Below are 25,579 nucleotides of genomic sequence, written 5' to 3' on the forward strand. Positions count from 1 at the left end.
TCTTACTAAATTATCTGAAACTGTGTAAAATTTCTGGGATTGACTTTGAAGGCTGCTATTAAAATAAAATATACTTACCTTTCAGACTTACTCGGCCTCAAAGCTTGCAGGAAGTAGTAGCTAGCTAGCTTTAAGCTAACTGGAGCTAAAAACTAACCAAATGCTAACTGGAGCTAGAAGCTTATTTAGTTTATTACCCGGTTAACTTTAGCCTGAGCTGCCTCTGTGCTAACGGTTAGACTGTCAGATTACTACACTGTGTTTACTGGTTAATACTTCACCAAGGAACGGGCAGAGTTATGTGATGATCGTCGTACATTTGTCCGTCTGTCTGTTGGCAAAATTATTGAAAAACTGACTAAAGGATTTGGATGAAATTTTCAAGGAAGGTCAGAAATGACACAATGACTAACTGATTAGATTTTGGTAGTGATGCGGCTTATAGCTTGGATCCACAGATTTGTTTGAGATTTCTGTATCATTGTGGGATAGCGGCACGGCATCACTGTAACCATGACAACAACTCAGTGCAAGATCACATGATTGCAATCCAACTACAAATCGACCGCTGCGGACTTATCAGTCAGAAATTGTACAACTGAGCAGTGTTGCAGTACTGCACTCTCTGAATGCTTTTGTTGTTTACATCATCTATTGGAGAAGTGTAGAAATAAATGTAAAAAATAAGTTGCTGACATTAGTTAACACTGGAGTCAAGTTTCTGGACTCTGGTGGGAATCTCAGGTACATTAGCATCAGTTCGGGTTGAAGCCTTCCCGGTGGATTTTTCGCTATGTCAGCAGCAGTTAGCATTGGAGCCAAGTTTATGGACTCTGGTGGGATTCTCAGGATTGATCTTTGTAATAAATCTGAAACTATATTTAAACAGGGGACAATGAAGGTCAAATGGTCCTGAAATCCTTCCCATCATGCTTCTCCCAGCTGGTCAGAGACGTCCGTGGGGGTCGCTGCCTTGCTCTAGGGCATGCTGAGAAAAGGATTTTCTTCTCATGAGTACTATATTTAACTGTGACAGCAGGGACGTTTAGCGCTGCTGCTGAGGTCACAGTGCTATACGTGTGGGGAGTTGTACACCAGCTTCTGCAGGCTAACTGCTGTTAGCGCAGCTCCAGTTTGTAGTTTGTTCAGTTTGTACAGCTGAGTCTCTGAAGTGTTCAAACAAAACAGTTCGGTTCTGCTCTTGAAACTTCCAGCGCCTCACTTGAATCTCAATGTATTTAAGATGCATTTAAAAATGCTGAAACTGAAATAAAGACATTTAAAGTTGCTGCTGCAGAAATGTGGCTCTACCGTATCTGAATATACAAAAGCCAGTGACTAATTTGAATTAGTTATTAACTGGGATTTGTTGTGGACTCATATTTAATATTCATCACCTTTTGTTGACTACATACAGAATACTGTCAAATTGGAAGATATTTGACTTAAGTGTGGTTTGCATTCTGAGATCAATAAAACTCTCAGTCTGAACACTGTGTCTTTATTTTACTACAAAACATCTGAATAATTCCTGTTCCAATAGAAAAGTAACAAAAATGCCTATTTACAAAGTGAACAGCAATGAAACAAGTTTCTAACTTTGAATCCTGAATCTAGAATCAATATTTGACCTTTAAAGATCTGAACAATATCGATTAATTTCACATCCCAATTAATGCCCAGCAGATGTTTATGATGGTTACTGAACATTATGTGTACATTAATGCAGACTTCCTTCTACACTCGGAGAATGTTTTATCAAATGCGACCACTGAGAGTCGCCAGTCACAGTCAGTGACTAAATTATTGATCACTGTAGGAGGGCATTAATGTAGTTTTCCCTTAAGTTCATAAAACATCAAATGAATGACTGAATTACTGTTCAAGGCTCTTACATGTGAGAACTTCTTGCCTTTTTTTGTTCAACTTTACAGTAAAAAAAATATTTTTGGGAGTGTTAGTCAGAAAAACTTCACTTTTAAAAGCTCTAACAGTATTTTTCACCATGCTTTGATGTTATCTTTTAAAGCCAAACAGTCAATTGACAATAATTAGGATCACTCCTCCAGTGTCATCCAACGGAACGTCACAGTTTGATCCTCAACAGCAGCTCATGTTAGTGGAGAAGAAGATGATGATGGTGGTGGTGTTGGCTCAGTTGTCCTGGAAACATGCAATGAGTCCTGATCGCCCTCCAACGCCTGACGCAAAGCAGGCAGACTTTTCACCAGCTCCGCAATCTCGACTTCTGTCTCCTCTTCTTTGTGTTCGTCTTTATCCTCCTTCCTCTCCTCCGTCACCAGCAGCAGCTCCAGATGTTCTGGTTCCTTTTCTGTTCCTGGGACTGTGGTGTCCAGAGGCTGAATCAGAGCGTCGGTCAGAGCCTTGATCATCCACGTTGCCCCCCCTCCATCTTCCTCCTCCTCCAGGTTACAGACCACGCTGAATGACCTGAAAGGTTTCCACGACAACACAGACTGCTGTTAATAACAAAACCAATAAAAGAAGAGATGCTGGTGTCACAGTCACATGGCCAAATGATGATCAGAGACTTCTAGGTTACATTTACATTCACATGCAAGAGTGATGCAGATATTTACTGACCAGAGTCATGATGTTCTAATATTAGTGTAAACACCAACATTTGTTTTTCTTTTGGTGACACTTTAAAGCTAAAAATTCTTCTATGCAAATGTAAGCATTGTTACGCTAATAGTAGTTTTCATTGCAATTAAGCTAGCTTAAGTAAACACTGTTACAATTATGTTAATGCTACATTATACATTTAAATAGGAGTGTTTTTATGCCAAAAGTATGTTTTTAAGCTAATGTTATTTTTTATCAAAAATCTAACAGTAGTATTTTCAGCTAATGTATGGAAATGTCTGCTGAAGAAAGTCTACTACTAAAACAAAAATATGCTAATGTTCCTTTATGCTAATGTTAAATTTTTAATTAGAAATAGTTTTTTAAGGCAACAAATGCTAATGTCAATGTATACATGTGGATGAAAGTCATTTTTAATGCTAGCGATAATATACGTGCACTAACAGTAATAATAACAGCTACACTAACAGCTAATATTTCCTTTAAAAAAATGAAAAAAACTTAATGTAGGTTTTAATGCTATCATACTAATGCTAGTGTATTTATGGAATCGCAAGGTTGTCTTTTTTGTGAACAGTAGTTGGTTGGACTGATGTTAGTTTTTCGAATCTAACAGTGCTGTTAGAATGAGAAAGCTAAGATATGCTAATATTAGTTTAAATGTGCTGATGGTAGTTTTTAATGCAAACTGTGGTACTTTTATGCTGTTATAATGTACTTTTAAGCAAACATATGCTAATATTTGGTTATATAAGCTAATGGTAGTTTGTTATTGCTAAATTCAGTCTTCTTTGCTTAAGCTAATTTTTCTGACGCAAACATAAACGTTAACATCAAATAATATTTGCTGGCTGAACAGCAGATATAAATATTTAATGACTTATCTTGCTCTACGAGGCAGTTTGTGTGGTTTAACCTGCTTTAAATAGTGACGAGTAAATGTCCAGGTTACTCTGAAACATTTGAACTTCTATACAAACACAGGTGAGTTTAGTGTTTACAGCTGGAGAATCTACAAGCTTTTACTTTGTAAAGTATGTTTAGAAACTGAAGAGCAACACATTGATCTACCTTCAGAGTTGAGTGTACGAAAACCTGAAGCAGACAAACGTAGAGCCACAACACCTGCAGACATTATGACACAGCAGCTACAGCTAAATCCAGATGTTCATACCTGCGCATAATGAACGACTGTGAGCTCAGGGTGGATGCAACTTCACTGAGCCAACAGGCCAGAGTCAGAGCCAGCTGATCGAGACCCAGAGTGCCCAAACCTCCATCACACACCAGTTGGATCCACCGTGCCTGGAGAGAAGAGGACCACCCACATATCATTACAGCATCAGTTTATCAGACAGGGGAGACAGGGGAGAGGGGTAAGACAGACGAAACAAGTAAGAAAAGCAAGACAGGTGAAAGAGGTGGGACTGGGGAGAGAGGTATGACAGGTTAAACAAGTGAAAAATGTAAAACAGATAATACACATGGGACAAGAGAGAGGGGTTGGACAGATAAGACAAGTGACAGAGGCTGGACAAGTATACAGGTGGGACAGGCTAGTAATGTAAGACAGGTAAGACAGACGGAACAGGTCAGACTTCTGTGTAATGTAAGACAGGGAAGACAGGTGAGAGAGGTTGGACTAGTCAGACAAATGAGTGACATAACACAGGTAAGACAGGTGAGTACTGTAAGACATGTCAGACAAGTGGGTCAGGTGGCAGAGGTTGGACAGGAGAGTGAGGTAAGACCTGAGGAAAGTAAGACAGGTGAAGCAGATGGGAAACACAAGACGGGTGGGACAGGTAACACAGGTGAGACAGGTTGGACATTTGAGACAAGTGGGTCAGGTGAGAGGCAGGTGACGGAGGTGAGACCTGAGAAACATAAGAGACACAAAAGTGGAGGGAAATGTAAAACAGATAATACAGGTGAGAGAGGGCGGACTGGTAAACAGGAACAGGTAAGAGTACCTGCAGAAAGTCTCTGACCACTGGCACCACACAGACGTCTAGTGGCTGCAGACGAGCACAGCATCCTAACGGGATGAAGACGACGTCAGTGGAGGTAGAGGTCAGAGCGTCTCTGAACTCAGTGGTCACGTGACCTCGATGGATGTCCACCATCAGCAGAGACTCGTGGTCGAGCTGGGCGGTCGCATGTGGACGCCACACCTGTGGAGAAAGGAGGGACAGGTCAAACAGGATGTCACATGACCAGCAGTGAGATGATGAAACTGTTGGACAGTAAAACCCTGCTGTCACATCAACAGCTCTGACCTTGTCGACCCAGATCTGCAGACGGTCCTGTTCGGTGAAGCCTTCCTGCCGAGCCTCCAGCAACACGTTGTCAGGAAACCCTTCAGGAAGAGGCGACACTGTTCCCTGGAAGAACAGCAGGGGGCGCAGGAAGCTACCGTCCGACAGAGCCGATAAAACGATGTCAAATGCAGGTTTTTCCTCAGGTGACTTGAACAGCTGGAAGGCAGCAAGGTTCTGTTTGGAGAATTGGTCCAGGTCGATGAAGACGGGAAGCTCGTCCATGCAGCCAAAGCAGCGAGAAGGCAGATCTCGATTTTGGATCTGAAAGAGAACGAAACAGACGAAAATTTTAGTTTGTGCAAGATAACCAGTAACTTCAAAATGGTAGTTTGTAGCTGACAAGAGATAAACAGTAACTGATAACTAGTAACTGAAAACAAATAACCACTAATTAATAATGAGGGACTTCTAACTGAGAAGTAATAATAGGTAACCGATTAATGGTAATTTACAACCTTGTACGCGATAGCTAAAATTTGGTAATTGATGGCTAAAACCTGTTAACTGCTAACTGGTGAATGGTAACAAATAACTACTAACTAGTAACTGATGAATTAAAACTGGCAACAGTAAGTCAAACATGATAACGAGTAACTTCTAACTAAGAACTGATAACCAGTAAATGATGACTAAAAACTAGTGACTAATATCTGGTAACTGAAAACTAAAAACTGGTAAATCATAATTAATAAACAGTAATTGAAAAGTGGTAACTGATAACTAATGACTGACTACTGGTAACTAATCAGTGATGACTAGAAACAGTTTTAGTTGCCGATAACCGGTAACTAAGGCAGTAAAGTAGTAACAGATAATTAATGACTGATCATTGACTCCTAATTACTAGTAACTGATTGTTTATGAGTGGTAACTGGTAACCAACAACTGAAAACTAATACATATTAACTGATGGCTGGTAAGTGATGACTGATAATAACTAAATACTGGCAACTGACAACTGAAAATGGCTGGTCAGTGATAACTAATATCTGATAAATGATGGATGGCAAGTGTGAACTAATACCTGATAACCAATGTCTGACTAATATCTGGTAAGTGTCAACTAATAACTGGAAACAGCTAGTAAAGAATAACTAATAACTGATACCAAAGGCTAGTAAGTGGTAACTAATGAGTGATAACTGATGGTTAGTAAGTGGTAACTGGTAAATTGTAACTGAAAACCAATGGCTGGTCAGTGATAACGAGTAACTGATGGCTGGTAAGTGACAACTGATAACCCATGACTAGTAAGTGATAACTAATAACAGATAACTGCATTCTGTTAAATGGTAACCGATGACGGGTAAGTGATAACTAATAACTGATGACTGGTAAGTGACAACTAATAACTGATGACTGGTAAGTGACAACTAATAACTGATTACCAGTGACTGATAAGTGATAACTAATAACTCATGGCTGGTAAGTGGTAACTAATAACTGATAATTGATGATTGGTAAGTGGTTATTAGTAACTGATAACCAATGACTGGTAAGTGATAATAACTGATAACTGGCAGCTAGTGAACGTTAACCTTTGAGCAGAGCGCCTGTACGAATGCACGGCTGTTGTCGCTGATGCTCCTGAGCCTGTTGTTGTTGCAGGTCTGCAGTCCGAGGTCGTGTCTCAGCATGAAGTCCACGACCCAGGTGTAGCAGTCCAGCAGCAGGCTGTCCTCTCCCAGAGTCCTCTTGGCCGCCAGCAGCAGGACGTCTTCGGCCACGATCAGCTGCTGCTCCCTGCGACCCAGCACCCATTCTGCCATGCTGTCCGTCTTCCAGGCCCACTCCTTGAGGTCCAGCAAGCGAAGCTGCTGCATGATCCACGACTGGATCGTAGGGGGACTCACCTGGTAACGGATAGACGCTTGAGGGACGCCATGACACAAAGCGGTGAGGATGGTGCAGAGCTGGGGCACGGACAGAGAAGGAACCGAAGGCTGAGGAGGAAGAACAACACCGTCATTATAACCATCATCATCATCACCACCAATATCAGGGTTAAAATGCGTCAGCAGCGTCTCACCTTCACAGGTTGTGGGCGGGACCCCAGGATCTTGATGGTCATGGCGGGTGGAGAGCAGAGGGGGGTGGGGGAGGTGAGGGGCTTGACGGACAGCTGGGTGGAGTTCGGCCCAGAGGGGAGGAGGTGGATCGGGACGAAGGTGCCACTCCGCCCCCTGAATGATGTCACTCTGAGAGAGCGATGGGAAAAACAAAGATGGAGGAAGAAAAACATTAAACAGAGGACTCAAGCAGTTTCTGTCTCAGCTGATCAGATTTGATCCTGATAAAATACCCATTAAACAGGGAGGGAGGTAAGCAGCAGACGGAGAAAGGTATACAAAGGAGAAGAAGAAAAAGAAGTTTGATCAGACGACACCGTCATGTCAACACATCTAAACCACAGACCACGGTGTTATCTAAGTTATTGACTGTCTGGATTACAGATGCTGATAAATACAACCTGCTGCTCACTGATTTTAATCCAGTCTGTATGTGAACATCCTCCAACTAATAATCACAACTTTTCATTATCATGTTGTCATGTTTCAAGTGTCGTTCATTGGGTAAAACAGTTGCCTTTATCTGTTTTGTTATTTTTTAAATATTTTTTCTTTTATATATTACTGTGTTTAATGTTGTTCTATTATTTATCTTCATATTTTGCTTTTTTTGTATTTATTGCTATTGTCGTTTTTTATTTATATTTAATGCTTCATTACTTTTTATGTTTACTGTATATTGTGTCATTAGATTTGGTTTAAAATATTGTTAAACTTATTGTTGGATTTTATAATTGTATTTTTATGTTATATATTTCTAGATGTATTTTTTCATTCGTTGCTAATGTTATTTTCTGTCATATATTACTTGTATTATTCCATTTTAAAAATATATATTTTATCCATTTTGCATTTTTGCTATATTTTCAATAATTTTCTTTATTTTAAATTTTTTTCTGTAATTTGTTTTTATTGTTTAATTTTTTTCCTTTAGAAATTGATATTTATCATTTTAGCTACTTTTTTTTTTTAACAGTTTTTTAAAATTATTATTTTTGTACCTTTTTTCTTTTAAATCAAGGTATATATTAATTTTGTCAGGAACAGGCTAAAGGGAAATGCTTCTTACAGCCAATTTAAATCCTTAACTCTGAACAGAACTTCCTCCAGACGAGGCGAGCTGTACAGAATCAGTTACCATGGCGATCTAGCAGGTTAAAGAAGAACTGCCTTTGTGACACTAAAAACTCTGTCTTCAGTCGGAAAAAAGCCCATTAGTCTTGCTTCGTAGTACATCCCTTAACTTCGAGCTGGAAACAAAAGATTCTTATTAAGATCAATAGTTAATCAAAAAAACACAACTTGGACCTGGATGGAACAATTATACAATAGAAAAAAACTTGTCTTCATAGTTTACGTGTTTTCTTTGCTTTTATTGATCAGTTTCTGATTTTGTGCTACTGATCGGTCTGTTACTGATTAGTGTGTTTCCATTGTGTTTACCTGTAGGGGTTGTGTTTCTCGACTCCAATCATGCTCCGCTCTGAAATAAAACACAGTTTGTTCCTTGTGAGAGTCGTTCTGCTCAGTTCCACAGTTAAATCAACTTTCACAGCAACTTTTGAGTTTCAGTAAGTAGAAGGTGCACTAGACGATTAGAGGAGTGTACTACGAAGCAAGTTCAGCAGAGCCAGACTTTCTTTGCTCGCTGGCTCAACAAAACCTAAAACCCCAATAAGAGATAATAGATATTAAGTGCTTTTTTTAACCAGGTTTTCTTTATCAGGCTCTGTATGGACTCCCACCAGTAAGTAATTCAAATACCACCAGAATGTAAAAAAAAAACTGATGCTTCTTTCTGTTTTTACAGATTCTTTTCATTATAAATGGTGTAATTTTATTCTGTTTCTTTCTAAGCTACATGTCTCTTGAACCTGCAGTGAGTTTTGGGGATTAATAGGGCTGAAAGGAAACAAGAGCGACACAAGGACTTGACAATCATGTACAGGTTCAGTCTGGTCATCTTGATGTTTAGAAGCAACATGGCAGCAGAAAAATTTATCAGCTGTCCTCCTCTGTGTGCGCTACCTGTGTGTGTTGGTGTGATGCAGGTGTGTTCTGGTCTCTCCGTCAGGTGTTTGGCCATCACGTCTCCTCTGCAGGTGGACAATGTACAGGAGTCACACTTCAACGTCTCTGACAACCTGAAACACACACACAGCAGGTTAGTTTCTCACATATGCAAATTCGACTGATTATAATAATTAGATTGTGTTCTCCTTCACCTCGGTTCCGACTGGAAGATGGTTCGGTACTGAGGGTTCTTCCTGCAGGTCGCATGATTACTGCGAAAACAACCATCACAAAAGTAAGAACGTCAGCTTGTTTATGGAGAACCTTGAAGCAAACGCAATACAAACAAACCCCAAAGATCTCACATGGATCTAACAGGCATGTTTACTTCAAATGTATTTTCTTTGGTGAAAACTGACAAAAAGACACCATTAATCGGCCAAAAACAGTAAAAATAGAAAGATAGTTATTTTTGAGATGCTATTCCACAGAAAAAACAAAAACAAATCTAAGCCTAAAAGCTTCGTTTTATATGTCATTTAAAAACTCTACAAAAAAATGAATATGCACCAAATTCCATAAAAAACAACAACAAAAGAACACTAAAATGTATACATTTCTTGGTGCAAAAACTCACATTGCTGCGATGTAGTCACAAAAAAAATTCTTGTTTTTCAGCTAAACTGCCGGTTGTGTCTACACTGAGCAGACAGATGACAAATATGTAAACAAATAAAAATGTAAATAGTGTAATATCTAAAGTATGCTGTTGAGTTGTAATTTTTTACCAGTATTGTTAACATCTGTAGACACTCGGCCAAATACTGTACATGTTGATGCCAAGGTCCTTCTATTTTTCTAAACATAAAGGCAGGACATTATTTTTTTTTATTTTCTATGATGTATGGCATTATAACTTTGTGAAAGTAAACAAAAGATGTTTTTGAGTGCTCTCCACTTCCAGCCATGGTTGTTCTGTTTCCATAGAGGTGCAGGACTTTATATTGCAGAGAAAACTGACTCTACAGTGAGTAAAAATGTGAGAGGGACAAGAAAAAAAAAGGGTTCAGAGGCTTAAAAGGTAAAGCTACATAAAATACACATAAAAATATAAATAAAGTCAATAAACGACGCACAAAGGATTTCTTCCATTCTAATGCATACAATAAAAACTCTACAAAAACAAACAGCTGCAAATAAAATGATAAATTTAAAGATGTCAGATATAATTGAATATAATATAATTTATTATAATTAGCGTGTGCAGACGTACTTGATCATGTGGTTTGCGTAGGAGGTGGAGCAGCAGGTGATGAACCTGCAGAGCGAGCAGCGCACCAGAGACGGGAAGTGAGTCCTGAGGTCCGGGACCAAATTCAGACACTCCATGCAGTGCTGAAGCGGGCGAGAGACCCTGAAATACAGAAATAATGAGAGAGAGATGTGACTGGTCAAGCTTTAGTCTGTGCAGCGGCGCCCCCTGCTGTTTGCTTTCATCTAAACAAGTTGCTCATAAATTGTCATCAAATACAACTCTGTGTTAACAGCTTCCCGGCTATTAGAAGAGTAAAACAGTTGTTATGTAATCAATAGTAGTAAGTACTTTTGTTTGCATTATAGTACTTTAGATATCAACCAGAAATATAGCTTATGGGTGGACAAAATGTGTAGAAACGAGGAAATGATGAGTTTAAAGAGTTTTATTATTTAGATTTAAGCAGGTTGACTGGAAAACAAACAAATCTTAGTGCAAATGATTTTCTTTAAAGAACAAGTTAAGGGCACTGTGCCAGATTTATAACTTAAGTGAAAATCCTAAAGGTTATTCTGAAGCCCTAAACCGGCTGCTGGGTTTGAAATGCATGTTTTCTTTAAAAGGATAGATAAATATTTATATATTCCACTATTCATCAGATAGACTGTCTGATTTTAAACTTTCTCAGGATCCTTGAACGATTTAAAGGATCTGTACCTGTCTGGACTCAGGCTGGACAGCAGCGGTCCCAGACTCTCCACTGTTTTCCTCTTAGGAGCCGTCTGTGCAGGCGGCAGCGAGGTAATATCTACCACCTGAAAAACAGCAGCAAAGAAGAAAATAGCGTGAGGACGGACAGGAGACAAAGGCCGTGGTTCCCTTGTGCGCAGACTCAAACAATGCCGATAGTTAACTGATGGTTAATGTGGCTGACTGCCAGTGTTTTCTCTCTCACCTTGCATGGAGCAACTTTCTTCGTTTTTACCAGTTCTTCATTTCCAGCCCCCACAACCACAGAATACGTCCTGACAGTCACCTGAAGACAAAGAAAGCCCGTTCACTTCAGGTGGAGTCCCAGTCTAATCTATTACAACCGAAAAGTTCACCGCTCATTCAGACAGAAACTCCAGCTGCAAACTATACACATGGCTATGGATTTACACCAACTGTTGTGAAGTAAGTCTACAGTGTTGAGGTGCTATGTGGACAAGTGAGAGGGGGACAGGTGAGAGGGGGACAGGTGAGAGGGGGACAGGTGAGAGGTGGACAGGTGAGAGGTGGACAGGTGAGAGGGGGACAGGTGAGAGGGGGACAGGTGAGAGGTGGACAGGTGAGAGGGGGACAGGTGAGGTGTACCTTAGTTCCAGGTTTGAGTCCGCTGAGCTGAGGAGGTCTGACGTGAGTCTTGTGATGCAGCACTTTGTGTTCAACGCGTTCTTTCACGTATAGGAAGCGAAGACGGCATTTATCACAGCCGAGCACGTGTTTCTTCTGCAAACACAAAAAACCCACACATCAATACTGCAGTACAGCGTTTAGTTGGTGTGTATAACATGTACCCGATGTACCTGGTGTGTACAGTGTGTATCCAATGTAGTAAGGTGTGTAGAGTGCATACTTTAAGTAGTAAGATGTGTACAATTGTACAATGTACAGTAAGGTGTGTACCTGTTGTGTACAGTAGGTATCTCTTGTAGTAATGCACGTACAGTGGATACTTAGTGTATTAAGGTGTGTACAGTCTGTGCAGTGAGTACCTAGTGTGTACAGAATGTACCTGGTGAGTACAGTGTGTACCTAGTGCATACAGTGTGCATCTGCTGTGTACAGTGTGTACCTTTTGTGTACAGTGTGCATCTGCTGTGTACAGTGTGTACCTTTTGTGTACAGTGTGTATCTGCTGTGTACAGTGTGTACCGGGTGTTTACAGCATGTACCTGGTATGTACAATGAGTATCTTGTGTGTACAGTGAGTACAGTATGCACAGTGTGTACAGTGCATACATGGTGTTTACAGTATGTACCTGGTATGGTCAATGAGTACCTGGTGTGTACAGTGTGCAGCTGCTGTGTACTGTATGTAACTGGTGTGTACAGTGAGTAACTGGTGTGTACAGTGAGTAACTGGTGTGTACAGTGAGTACCTGGTGTGTACAGTGAGTACCTGGTGTGTACAGTGAGTACCTGGTGTGTACAGTGAGTACCTGGTGTGTACTGTATGTAACTGGTGTGTACAGTGAGTAACTGGTGTGTACAGTGAGCAAATGGTGTGTACAGTGAGTACCTGGTGGCGGGCGAAGTGCTTCTGGTAGCAGGCGTTACTTCGCAGTACTCTCAGGCAGTACTGACACATCAGGTGTCTGGTGTCGGCGTGAGCCTGCTGAAAGTGTGACCAGACGTCTGAGTAGAAGGACGACCTGAAGTCACAAACCTGCAGACAGACAGCAGGGCACAGAAACCCAGGTAAACTCATGTTTAAGTGACTGTTGACGACGGGTACTGTGTGATTTTGATGTCCTGAGTCGGACCTGGCAGACGTAAGGCATCTCTCCTGGTTTATGGGTCGTCTTCATGTGCCACAAGAAGGCCGGTTCATTCCTGAAGGCCAGTTCACAAATCCTACATGTCACTGCAACAGAAAACAATTTGTCACTACAACAAAGAAACAGAGAGCGGAGTGTGTTCATGTCATGACCTGCAGACTCACTTTTCCCTTGAATACAGCGCAAAGCTGCTGCCTAAAGGTCTGTACACTGAGATTAACATGAGTCAGACAGTGTGGGTGGATGAATATGCAGAGTCTAAGTTCAGTGTTTGCTTTGAGTTGGACTCAGAGTCAAAGATTTAAAATGATTTATTGAAAATAATCGCATACAGCTGCTGGAGGCTCATACTGCTTTAAAGTGAGTCCAACATACAATTAGCGTGTTTCCTTAATATTCCTAAAAAAGCTTCTACCCTGCAGCTGACATGAAACAAAACAAACACAGTGATGCTCAGTGACAACAGGCTGGTCATGAGTTCAGCAGCCGCCTTTTTGAGCAGCGAGAGGTCAAACAGCATCACACAGTAATAAAACACTAAACAGTACACTGAGTCTGCAATAGTTTGTTTGTACACTGATAATAAACATTTATGCTCAAACCATTTTTGAGAAATTACATTATAAACATAAACACAGGCCTGACAGTCTGTTAAAATGGTCTGATTTGATGGTGCCCATTTTTGCTTCATTATTACTCAGGTTTATCACTCTGACATTCTTGACTAACTTCGGAATAACTATGTAAGCTCCAAAAAACAAGTGGTGGGTTTAAAAGGCAAGCTGTCTTTAAAAAAAGAAAAATCCTCAAAGTTACACTATTCAGCAACGAGAAATTGTGAAACAGAAAGAATCGCTGGATTTTCCAACTTTCCAATGTGCATTTTCATTAGGAAAAAGCTTAAAGTCAAGATATTTAGTTGACATCACTTTATTTTTACTGTATCACTTAGAAATTTGCCATAAATAAAATGTCTTCTGTAATCAAGGTCTGTAAAATCGATGCCACTGTGAAGCCAATAGTGACTTGCAATACACTCAGGTGTATATACAGACAGAGAGGGAACAAATCTGGGCACAAATGAACTTCTTTGGATTTAATAAGACTTTTTGTAAACTCAAGTACTTTCAGCGTCTTCTAAAGTGGTTTATTGTGGGATGGCTACACCATCTGCTGCGGTGATAAGAAAACTCTTTGTTGTACAATTTGCACACAACCGCGCTTTTATCCAAGCTGCCATCAGGAAGATTTTTAAAAGAAAACTTTCTGCCCAACAAGCTCAATGCGGTCTCATCTTCCTTCACTGTTCACTGAACTTTAAGCGCTAATTCACTCTGTCCTGTGTATCGTCCTTGCAGCTGGCAAAGACTTTAGGTTCATTACCGCCCACCTACTGGGCTTCAGTGTGTATCACTGTTACCGGTGTGCCAGAAATTACAGATCATTGCGATCCCTAGATTTGTAGTAGGATCGCAATGATGTGATCGTCAGCAGGCCGCTGAGGTAGCATTCACTTGTTGCCATGGTTACTGTGCCACTGTCAGACGTTGTGCAGCTATCTCAATGGGAAATACTTAACAAATCCGTGGATTCCGACTATAAGCCGCATCACTGCCAAAATCACTTGGTCCTTGTGTCATTTTCTGACCCACCACAATATTGCACGTGTGCAAAACAGTTTACTTCTGCTTTGGTGAAGAACATCAGGGAATTAATTGTTTTGCAGTCTTCAGCAGCAATTTTTGTTGGTAAATGAGACATTATAATGAAACATGTCTGCATCTTCAAGCCAAAAACAAGGAAGTGAATTTGGTGACGTACGTGCATTATGTTTGCGCTGGGGACTGCTATGATTGGTGGAACTCATGGGAGGCGGGCCAAAATTGTGGAAAAGTTGCGGTGATTGGACAAAATTGCAAGGTCGCGCAAAATTCGCGGAGATTGGTTGAATGCACACGATTGCAACATCGCAAATTCCTGGAGGGACTGGTTATTGTTTTAAAGCATTATTTCTTCTGTTAACAATTAATTGAAATTATCGCGTTGAAGTCCCAGCCCTAGGAAAGACCCTTTACTGTGGTACAGACCTGTTGACTCGTACTGACTGTGAACAGCCTCCAAGTGGCCCCGAAGTCTTAAAGGAGATGTGAAGTGACGGAAACAGTGAGGACACGACGTCTGAGAGTCCATCGTGGGCACGTGCTGCAGCATGTGGCTCATCAACCTGCAACACAAACGGACAGCAGATGTCAGGAACCTAAAACTCCACTGAGTCCATCAGGCCCAGATCTGGATGCTTGGCTTTGGTTTGTGTTAAACTGTAAATGTTGTAAACTCCTTCAACAACAGATGTGAGGGTGTTTATGATGAAATTATTAAGGACAGCATTGTTTAACATTCTAAACATCAGTTTCTGGGTGTTTTTTTTACTCACTTTGGGTTCATTTTGAACATATATGTCTTCTCTCTATTCTGTAAGCACAACCTGCAGTTGATCCAAAAACTCTCAGAAATTTTCTTGTGTGAAAGTCGATCACAACGGAGTAACTACTGACTTCATGGTTGCACCAAGGAGTGCAGAATTTTTGGATTTTTTTTTTACAGGATGTGATGCAAACAGTATATTTTTGGCTAATTTGTTAAAATATAATCATGTAGAATAAATTATAACTTGAATAAATGTCATGATGTCGAGCTTAGATTTGGTTAATTTTCCTGACAAAGCCAAAATTCACACAGGATTAGTTCATGCACTATTAGGAAGTTGAAAATCCTACGATTCTTTTAGATTGTACAGTTTTGACAATAAATAGTGTCATTTTGGGGCATGTTTAAACCCTGAAACCCACTGGGCGGTGTGAAAAGCATGTTGAAAATAATAATGACCAAAATTACACAAACTATCAGTCAGAAACCATAAAAACAAAGAGAACTGTAGGACTGAAAATTTTTTGACAGTATGTGAACCAATCGTCTGCAACCTTCCATTTAAACTGAAACAAATCTACCTTAAAATCAGGATATTTCATTAAAATCTATTTAGTGCAAAGGATTTATGTATAGTGTAAAAAGTAAAAATTTCTGCACTAATTGGCTGAGAGGCCATGACTGATTCAGTTGGGAGCAACAGTCACTTGAATGTGACATTTTTGTAAATTAAAAATTTTAAGAAATTTAACGTTTGTTCTTTATTTTTTATGATTTATGGCATTATAACTGTCATACTGCACAGAAGACAGTTTTGAGTTCTCTCTCCTTCTAGTCATGGTTGTCCTGTTTCCATAGAGCTGCAGTGAAAAATGAGTCCACAGTGAGTAAAAATGTGGCAGCAGCAAAAAACGCTCAGAATCTGTTGGGAGCTCAGAAAGTTAAACTCCCTCACCATCAGATCTGACAGTAGTTATGATGACATAATGTAGAGCAGCAGCATTTATGTGCAGGAAAGCACCACTCGGTTCTAACTTTAAAAGAGAAAAACACCGTGCTGTATTACAGGCGTGTGAAATTTAACATGCGAGTCTCACTTGATGTTGTTGCGCAGCATCTCAGCACAGTGGATGCAGCGGTACGGTCCACTGAACTTCATGCTCAGCAGGTTGGGAATATCGGAGCTTTGTCCGGGGGCGGAGCCGTAATAAAAATCCTCCACCAGTATCACCAGTTTGCCGTGAGGGGGCTCGGGCGGAGGTCCAGACTGGTCCTCTTCCTTCAGAGGCCTGGAGGGGGGCACAGGACTGGAGAACTGGTCGAACTGTAAGTCATCCGACAATCTGCGACTCGTCTGCAGAGGAGAGACGAAGGAATGATGTCACTTCATGTCATGTCATGAATTTATCTTTAGAGTCAGATCTGTACATCTGTGAAACACTGCAAACAGGGGCTGCTGCTTTGATTTTCAAATAAAGTTACCAGACTGTCAGATGTGTTTATTAGTTGTGTAAACTCACAGCAGACAGTCCTGGTCGATTCCTGGACACTTTATTAGACGTCTTGTTCTCTCGGCTCCTCCTGATATGTTTAGGCTGCTTCTTCTTCCGCTTCAGGTTCTGCAGACTCTGAGCGATGGCTGGGCTGCACAGCTGGAGGATGAGGACGACAAAGAGGAAACGTGATGGAGGAAGAGGATGTTTAGTGGGAGGGGTCAGGCTGTGTGATGTCAAAGGTACAGGTGTGGTGGGCGTGTCTGCAGGACTTACACACATGAATCCTCGCAGCTCTGTGATCAGTTTGTACTGAGACTTGCAGACCGGACAGTCGGGAGGAGCGACGGGACGAAGTTCACCTGAAAGGGAGAAACGACAACAACGCACCTCAGTCTTCACCCGAGTCTGCACCCAAATCTTCCCCGGAATTTTCTCCTGAATCTTGTCTTCACTCAAGTTTTATCTGTTCTGTCTGAAAGCAGCCTGCAGTGCAACCAAATAGTTTCTGGATTTTGATCATGTGACAGTTTGTTGCAACTGAGTCACAAATAGCATCAAGGTTGTGCTGAGGAGACCGGATTGTAAAGAATCTGTGTTAAATAGTGTACTTTTAAAAATTGTTTTCAATAAAACAACTAAAGAAGCGATTTGGATCAAATATTATGATTTCAAGCTCGGATTGGTTTAGTTTACCTGAAGGAACAGCAGGTTTACAGATAAATAGTTCAAAGAAAGCTAAAAATCAGATTATTATTCCTGTTTATAAAGATTCTGGCTGATAAATTGTGTAACTGTCGTGATTTTTTAAAAATAAAACAGGCCTTCAGAACCCAACAGCAGGCTTCGGAGTTAAAGTGTTGCGTCAGAACCACCGACTGTAAATAACGACGGCCAACATGTTGGTCACCTCTAAGAAGTGAAGTCAAAATATAGCAAAAATTTGTGCTCCCATCTTGATCTGGTGATTTAAATCTCGAACCACTTTGTGTGTAAAGACGTAGTATTGAGGTCCCGTCTCCTCCAGCCTCACTGTTGAATTCCTGCCGTATACTCGTCATGTTCTAGAAACCTTTGACTGTTAGCTGATAACTACTGATTTACACATCCACATATCAGCTACTTTTCCTATAGATTGACTATGCTCTTAGCTTGAGTGACAAACAGGACTCAGAACTACGACTTCACAGACTCTGGCTGTGATTGACGTCACCAGAAAAAGGCAGAAACCATTACTGCCTTATTTATTCTTCACTTCCTGGAGCGTTCATGTCTCTGCAGGTCAGACTAAAGCCGACATGAAGCTTTTCTCTATGATGAGGCAGCAGATGCTTTCAGCTTCAGATGATGAATCAAACCTTTGCGAAGCAGCTTGTGTCGGGGTGTAGTTTTCGGTGAGGGCAAAGTCTTCAGTCTCTTCCGTGACAGACTGGATGTAAATTTCACATTGTGGTTGCTGAGAACCTTCTGGGCTGCTTCACCTGAGACCACACCTGGACATAGAGAATCGGGTTTAGTTCACAGAAGACCTGACTGTGTCCCCTTCTGCAGCTGGCTGTGGTCTACCTGTGATGATGGGGGTGGGGCCTGGTGCAGCAGAAGCAGCTGGATGTGTGGAGGAGCTGACGGTGGCGGACAGGGAGGCGGTGGTGTTGATGTGTTTGGTGCCTGATGGACTGTGGAGGGTCAGGGTGACGGGGATGTGGACTGTGGTGAAGCCGCTCACTGAACCTTGAGGATGAGAGCGAAGCTTCAGCTCTGCACCACCTCCTGCAGGATGCACACAGAAAACATTTATACACCACTGTACCTGAATCCAACATCCACCGACTGACTTCACAGCTTCTGATCATATAAAATGGTTTTCATCAGCTTTTAAACAGTGACCAACACCGTATTTCTAACATTATCAGCAGCTGGTTTGACAAAATTTGTACCAGACTAATATGAATATTCAAACACTTCAAAGCTGTTTTGCTCCAATGGCTGTGAACTTGGTCGTATCAATCGGTCTGATCACACATGCGCTTCTTTGTTGCATTTGATAGTATTTCTTGGGTCTTACTTAACGAACGAGCCGTCATTCCATAAAGAAACCAAAGTGTCTTCTTTATCTGGTTGTTACTGTTTCTTTGAATGATGTCGCTAGCAGACTTTCCGACTCACTGTCATCCAATTATGAGGCGCATCAAACTGGGTTATTAATAAATCCACTGCAACACTAAAAACCATGCAGCTGAGCAAATACGCGGACCTTAAGACGCACAAAAAAACATGTTCTAACATTAATAGTAACCAAAGCTTTATGTGTTTGTAGATGTGTATTAAAGTTAAAAAAAAATTTGAAACAGGCGAAGGTGTCAACTTGTTTCATCTGATTAGAGTTGTTGTTTGTTTGTTAAGCACTTATCAGCATCTGGTTTTGGATTTGAGTGTTTTAGATCTGTGATGATCAGGTGGACTGGTAGATTGATACGTCGATATGCTCTTTTTTGACCAAATTCCCACTGGTTGGACAACTACGGGTGGTACTTTCATAAGGACAAAAGTACTACATGAACAGCCTTCCAGGATTATTACATTGTTTTTGGCAGCAGGAAGAAAAGATTGTCTGCAAGCACCTCTGTGTTTTCACTACTATGAACAGGCCCAAACTAATGAGACTACAAGGTCGAACATATTTAACATTTACTGAGCCTATTTTTTGGCTTCAAATTGACTGACACCATGTCAAGCAAGTCCTCTGTGTGGCAGCATTTTGCTCAAACTGATGGCCAAAAAACTGAGTGTAAAGAGCAGTTTGCATTTCACAGTTCAACAACCAACATGTCAGATCATCTAAAAACATCAACTAACTTGTCTGTGTTTGATTCCTCAATAGTTCTTGTGCTGCAATCACCAGTTGATGTACTATTGTTTGCAGAAATCATTGGAATATAGGAAGGTTATTTTTTTCATCATTTTATGTGAGTATATGACAACTAGGTTCAAACGATTTAATATGCTGTAAATACTGCAAATACTAGCTTTAAATGTTTATGTAGAATTAATTTCAGCTAATGAGGTTTGCAGGTAGAGTAAACTCAACACAGTCCATTTAGTTTTACTAAAGATGGCATGCAGAATTTTTTTCCCCACACAAACAAAGGATTTTGTTGAGAAGTAGGAATTTCAGTCCACCAAGACTTTCTTTGGTTCACTACAGACTGCTTGTTTTTCACCTGAAGTGTTGAGCTATAAACAGAGACATTCAAAATCTGTACATGGCTGTTTGTAGCAGGAAACTGATAAAAAGCTGGAAATTTTAAATTCTGTTTCACGTTTTACAATGATGTGTGACTCATGTGCAGGTGGTGCTATATGACAGATATCATTACTGGTCTGAACTTTACAGAATCAGATTTACACAAAGTTTTATCTGTCAGTAAAAGGAAGAGCCACAGACAGTTAAAAAAAATCACCCCACAGTGCGATAGACCCTGATAGAAAGGAGTTACAACCTGAGGTGGACTGACCTCCAGGCAGCAGAGGAACCCGTTGTCCGTTGACCATGAAGCTCAGAGGAGCACCTGCAGACTGAACACATCACGCGTTAAAACACTGAGCGGCAGTTGAACATGAGTGAAGTTCCACTTTTAAAACCCTGCAGCATCATCATGCGGCACGTCCAATTACCTTCCCTGTGCTGCTGGTGGGGCTGCAGCTCTGCACTGGTTGGACTGGGATGGGGATGATCCTGACTGGTTGGGAGAGCATCTGCTCCTCGACAGCAGTCTGCAAACCTGCACACACATGATATAAACAAGTCTGATTCACACATTCAAGACACCTAATACACTCATAAAACAAAGTGTTTATGACGTGTAGACTTAAACAGTTAACATATTTTATAACCTGCGATCTGACTTTAATACAGCAGTTGATTTTAAAACTAATTTTACTGGTGAACACAGTGAAAATCCTGAAATCACTTTAGCTCATGTATTTATTGGCTGATGAATTCTCCATTAAAGTGTCTATTGTGTCGCTACAGGTTACGCTAATTTTCTACTCTCCACCTCCAGAATCAAGAACAAAACTGTGTATCTCAGGGCCGAAAAAAACAAGATTTCTCCATGAATCATTTTTGGTTTTCAGTCTGACGGCGAGGAAACACAGAAATTAGCTGTCTGGAATAGACATTTAGCAAACTGCAGTAAAAGTCTCTGTGCTGAGACACTTGCTCTATTCATCTCCTGGTTTGTTTGGTTTACATGTCCAACAGCTACTGACATGTTCTGAACCACTCTAACCTTCATGCTTTTCCTTTGCTTCTTCTTCACGTTTCTCTGCTGATGCTGCAGGCCAAATGCACTCCTCTTCATCACACTCCATCAGAAGGTCAGCACAGGCTCCTGCTGCAGCCTCCATCATCCTGCAGGGACGACACACCTGTCAGACACATTAAAATATAAACTATTAAATCGATCATCAAAAATTTAACAAATTATTTATGAACAAAACTCCTCCATCCTCTGTTGTCAGCTTGATTTTCTTACTTTAAATTGATTTTCTTTGGTTTTTGGACAGTTGCATAAATGAGAGTGAAACTTTAATACGTTTCAAACCTGACCCTCAAATTTCACTTATTTAGTTATTTAACGCTTTGAACCCCAACGCCAATCAGCAGGTACGAAACAAAAAACACCAAAATTACGACATTAATCACAGCCAGAAATTGTAAAAACTGAAAGAAGAGAGAAACTTTCACCTTTCGGAGGGTCCTTGAACTAGTTATCAGTCGTCTGCATTTCAGTTCAGGAAAAAAACAAATCTAAGCTTAAAATTGTGGCATTTCATCAAAATCACTTTATTTTACGTGTCTATCTTTAAAAACAACAATAATCCCTTTGCACCAGATTTTATAAAAAAAAATAAAAACTTCTGCACTCCTCAGCAAAAAAGCAAACTCATTAATGATTCAGCTGTGACCAACAGTGGTATCAAAAAAAAAATGTCTGAGAATTTTCAGCTGAACTGCCGGCAGTGTTCACTCAGAGGAGAGAGAAAGCAAGCACAGAAAAAAAAAGTAAGATTTATAAAGCATGTGCAGCCACCATGTTTCCAGGATTCATAATGCCTCTGGAGCTTGGAAAAGATGGTGTACCAGTTGATTCCATTTGTTTTTCAACTTTGTGAATGTTTAAACTTCTACCTGTTTATGATTTATTCCATTATAACTCATTATATTAAACAGAAGAAATTTCTGAGTTCTCTCTACTGCAGTAAAAAACCCCCTGTGAATAAAAAACTGCTCTGAAATTCTTTAGACTTCAGAAGATTAAGTTTTAAAAGCCAAAAAAATATGCAAAACATATAAAAACAAATAATTCCGTGGCTAAAGCTAATGACGATCCAAATAAAGAAATACTTGACAGTAAACTGAATATTTTGGGGTTGAGGGCAAGTGATTTCATAACAGGCCTTTTTCCATTTATATAAACAAATCATTAAAATAATCAGATTGTCATAACTATTATTTTTGAACACTAAACTGGGAGACAAATACTCTTCATATTACTGCAGTTTCTTCTAATAAATGAAGAACAAAAATTAATGAATTCATCAATCAGCTGATTGGCAAAAAACTACCTACAATTTTTATCATTAATTGATCACAAAATTAAAAAATAAATAATAATAAAGACAAATAAAATTAGGCAAAAATATTCTCATACTGGAATATTTTGTAGTTCGCTTTGAATATCTTCAGGATGTATAAATCTAAAGATCTAACCTCATACTTGCAAACTTGTGAAGAGTGTTTTTCATTATTTTTCCACATTTTATGACTAAAAGATTACAAATAATTAATAAAATAACTCTAAAAAGTAACAATAAAATTAAGAAATAATCATCAGAAGTGGCCTTACTGTTTTGACTTGTTTGAAGAATAATAATATTTAGATAGTGGTGCTACTAATTATTATTCTCAGCACAGATTAATTAGCTTTATTGCTTAATTATCGAGATGAATAACTGTCATTGTTTAGTGTATAATACTGATTATAATTAGCTGTTGTTATAATGTCCCACAGACACCTTAAAATGTTCAATCTGACCAACAGTCCAAGACATTACAATATTCTGTTTACTGTTTATGACAAAGGAAGTTTATGACAAAGAAAAACTTTAAATCTCCTTGTCTAAAAAACTGAAAACACGAAATATTTTATATTTATGTGTTACAAAAATTAATTAAACACTGACAAAATTATCACAAGCTAATAATAACTGTATGGTCACCTGACTGCTTCACCGATTCACTAATTGTTTCAGCTCTGCAGAACATCCAAAAGCACTGAATATTGTATACTGTATGAAGAATTTAAATTTTTTTCATTTGCTCTATTTGAACATCCTACTGAGTGTTAGCTCAAAGCTGCTAATGCCAACTGGAATACTAAGAAACTCCAGTTAGCTTTCTATGATAGTTTTTGTAAAAACATGACTGAAAATGTGCATTTAAAGTTCCCCTAACCGAGTTACTATTCCATTTATTAACCCAGATCCTAACAGAAAGCAGCATGGCTTTGAAATATCTACCTCATGCAATTAGCAAGCTAAGCTAGCATGCTAATGTACCATTCAAAGCTAATTAAAACACATTACCTACACAGTGCACCAACAGAGCGTCCTAAATGCTCAGGTTACTAACTTTACTTACTTTCTGTCTACTTATCCAAACTTGAGGTGACACAAGTAACAAACAGATCGGTGTGTTTCACTGCAGTGTTGCTAAACTCCTCCACCAGTCCCCCTCCAACCTCCTCTGCTTAGCAACTAAGCTAACCGTGCTAATAGGTTCACTACTAGCAGGGCAGCTCACTCAAGAGACTTCAGTAACTATGTAATATACAAAACAGGAGCGTGCTTACCTTAAACGGACCTTTGATATGTTAAGTAATTATTTATTCCGTTAAAATTCCGGCGTAAAATTTCGTGTTTTCTTTTAATAAAATGAGAAATCTGTGATTTTCACAGACTGGGAGCTGCTAGCACTTAGCCCGTGTCCACGTTTGGTTTGAAGCTGTTCGGCGTTAGAAACGCTACCGTATCCCTCCGCCGTTTCACTTCTGCTGCTGTCTTTTATGGCACTACATGCAGACGGGGCGGAGTAATACTTGTTCCTGCAGATACAGTTAGTGGTAACCACTGTGATATTGTTAATAAACACTGTATAAAACTCTCTCGTGTCATCCCTGCACATTTATTTGAAAACAAAATACGCGCAACAACACTAGGGCGTAATGTCAGTACAAACAGCATTCAGTCTGAAGCAGAAGTGATCCTCAGGTCTGTGTGCTAGCACCGATTAGCATGCTAAGGTTACACAACAATAACTTCTCCACGTTCGCCACGAACACGCTACTAAACACTGAAGGGTCGGACTTTATTCACATTTCGGCTGATTATAAAAAAATACGCGATTTAAACCTGTAAAACGGTGATTAATCAGACGTTCACTGGCGTTTTTTAAACAGCTATTGTGGAGTCAAACTTTAGATGAGCCAATGTTAGCAAACAACAGATTAACTGAGTATTAAAGTTAAATCAGAAAGTAGGCTGTAGTTTACGTCTAGCTACAGTAATCCCGCATTTAAAAATAATTTGATCACCTTACCTGTGTTAAACACGGGGAATATTCCGTTTAACAATAAGCTAGTTGGGCAGACTGTTGGTTAGCTGCATCTGGCTAGCTCCGTGTGAAGTTAATCCAGACAGTAAGTACCTAAACTGGCCAAGTAAAGAGAATAAATACCACCACAATGATAATTATGTTTAAATTTGTATCAGGTGGAGCTTATTAGTCACGATATATAAATGCTAGCTTCCTCTTACAGCAGCCAGCAAACAATGTTGAGCTAATTTGCTACACAGGAAGTCACCTGAGTGACGTTAAAAGAAAAACTAAGATAGTCAACAACAAAACCACGCGCAGCTATGTGTAGTTGGTCTTAAACATATGGATGGAAATGTTAAACATCATATTAAACTATTCATCCTTTATAACATCTCTGATCATATTTAGTTGTATTTTGAACAAGCAGCAAGTGCTAACAAGTGATAGCTTAGCAAATGTGGTAAGCTAAGTAGAACAATGTCACTTCAAAAACAAGAGGTATGAGATGAGATGAGCATAAAGGTGACACTTTTTAAAGATGAATAAATAAATACATGCTAAATTTCCACTAAATTGCAATATTGTGTATGTTGAAACGGGTTAATGTTAGCTAGTTAGCTAACACTCAACATGCTTGATAGTATTATCTGTAAAGCTAATGTTTAGCTCAAAAATTTTAAGGACCAAATTGCATGTACTTGCTCATACAATTTGTACCACCTCTCAGTTGTACAGTATATTAAACTGCTATCTTTCTTTGTATAATTATAAGCTTCTACAAATAATGAAGAGCATTTTTTTAAAGCTCTAATTTTATTTCTGGTTGACAAGCATGCTCAGAGCTTGATAAAGAAAATTTAGTTCATGAATAAACTTCATAAACACTGATACCCATCATCTATGATTGGGGCTTTAGGTTTGTTGAGCTGGATTAGACAGAGAAAGTCTGGCTATATTGAACTCACTTCATGGTACACCTCTCTGGCCTTTTTACTATATCACAAACAAGCAACGGATGTAAACAGTTTGTGCTGTCTTACATTTGATTTACATTCCTTACACTTTTATTATATAATATTAGTTAGTAGGTTATTTCCTTTTCTAAAACTCTAATCTTGTTTAGACTCAGTTACTATTTTTCCTTTTTTACATGCAGTATATTTATTTTGTGTACAAAATATATTTGTT

The 25,579-nt window shown here is 39.6% G+C and overlaps 1 protein-coding gene across 4 annotated transcripts; it reads right to left on the bottom strand.

Moving 5' to 3' along the window:
- Positions 1–1,481: 1,481 nt before the first annotated feature.
- On the bottom strand, positions 1,482–23,824 carry LOC118470946 (pogo transposable element with ZNF domain). 4 transcript variants are annotated; one of them, XM_035952520.2, is made up of 25 exons: positions 23,657–23,824; positions 21,021–21,159; positions 20,404–20,510; positions 20,229–20,304; positions 18,295–18,498; positions 18,087–18,221; positions 17,005–17,090; positions 16,756–16,887; positions 16,333–16,589; positions 14,896–15,032; positions 12,794–12,894; positions 12,550–12,696; positions 11,622–11,756; positions 11,221–11,301; positions 10,983–11,080; positions 10,284–10,424; positions 9,223–9,282; positions 9,026–9,141; positions 8,441–8,480; positions 6,958–7,126; positions 6,467–6,871; positions 4,887–5,189; positions 4,581–4,781; positions 3,782–3,912; positions 1,482–2,451 (listed from the first exon to the last, which is right to left on the bottom strand). In XM_035952520.2, exons 2-25 carry the CDS (start codon positions 21,139–21,141, stop codon positions 2,112–2,114), a joined length of 3,723 nt encoding a protein of 1,240 aa, XP_035808413.2. In that variant the 5' UTR covers positions 21,142–21,159; positions 23,657–23,824; the 3' UTR covers positions 1,482–2,111. The 4 variants fall into 4 exon arrangements, with proteins under 4 accessions (XP_035808413.2, XP_035808411.2, XP_035808416.2 ...); XM_035952518.2 differs by having other exon boundaries at positions 21,021–21,142; positions 23,646–23,824; XM_035952523.2 differs by having other exon boundaries at positions 20,244–20,304; positions 23,646–23,824.
- Between the last annotated feature and the right edge of the window lie 1,755 nt (positions 23,825–25,579).

This window comes from Amphiprion ocellaris, chromosome 15 (genome assembly GCF_022539595.1).
Source record: "Amphiprion ocellaris isolate individual 3 ecotype Okinawa chromosome 15, ASM2253959v1, whole genome shotgun sequence".
In the NCBI taxonomy this organism is placed as follows: Eukaryota; Metazoa; Chordata; class Actinopteri; family Pomacentridae; genus Amphiprion; species Amphiprion ocellaris.

Coding starts and splice junctions, on each gene's coding strand:
- LOC118470946 (XM_035952520.2), bottom strand. CDS start 21,141: ATGATGGAGGCTGCAGCAGGAGCCTGTGCTGACCTTCTGATGGAGTGT. Junction 12,697..12,793: donor AGATGCCTTACGTCTGCCAG/GTCCGACTCAGG, acceptor GTCTGTCTGCAG/GTTTGTGACTTCAGGTCGTC. Junction 11,081..11,220: donor AGAAAGTTGCTCCATGCAAG/GTGAGAGAGAAA, acceptor GCTGTTTTTCAG/GTGGTAGATATTACCTCGCT.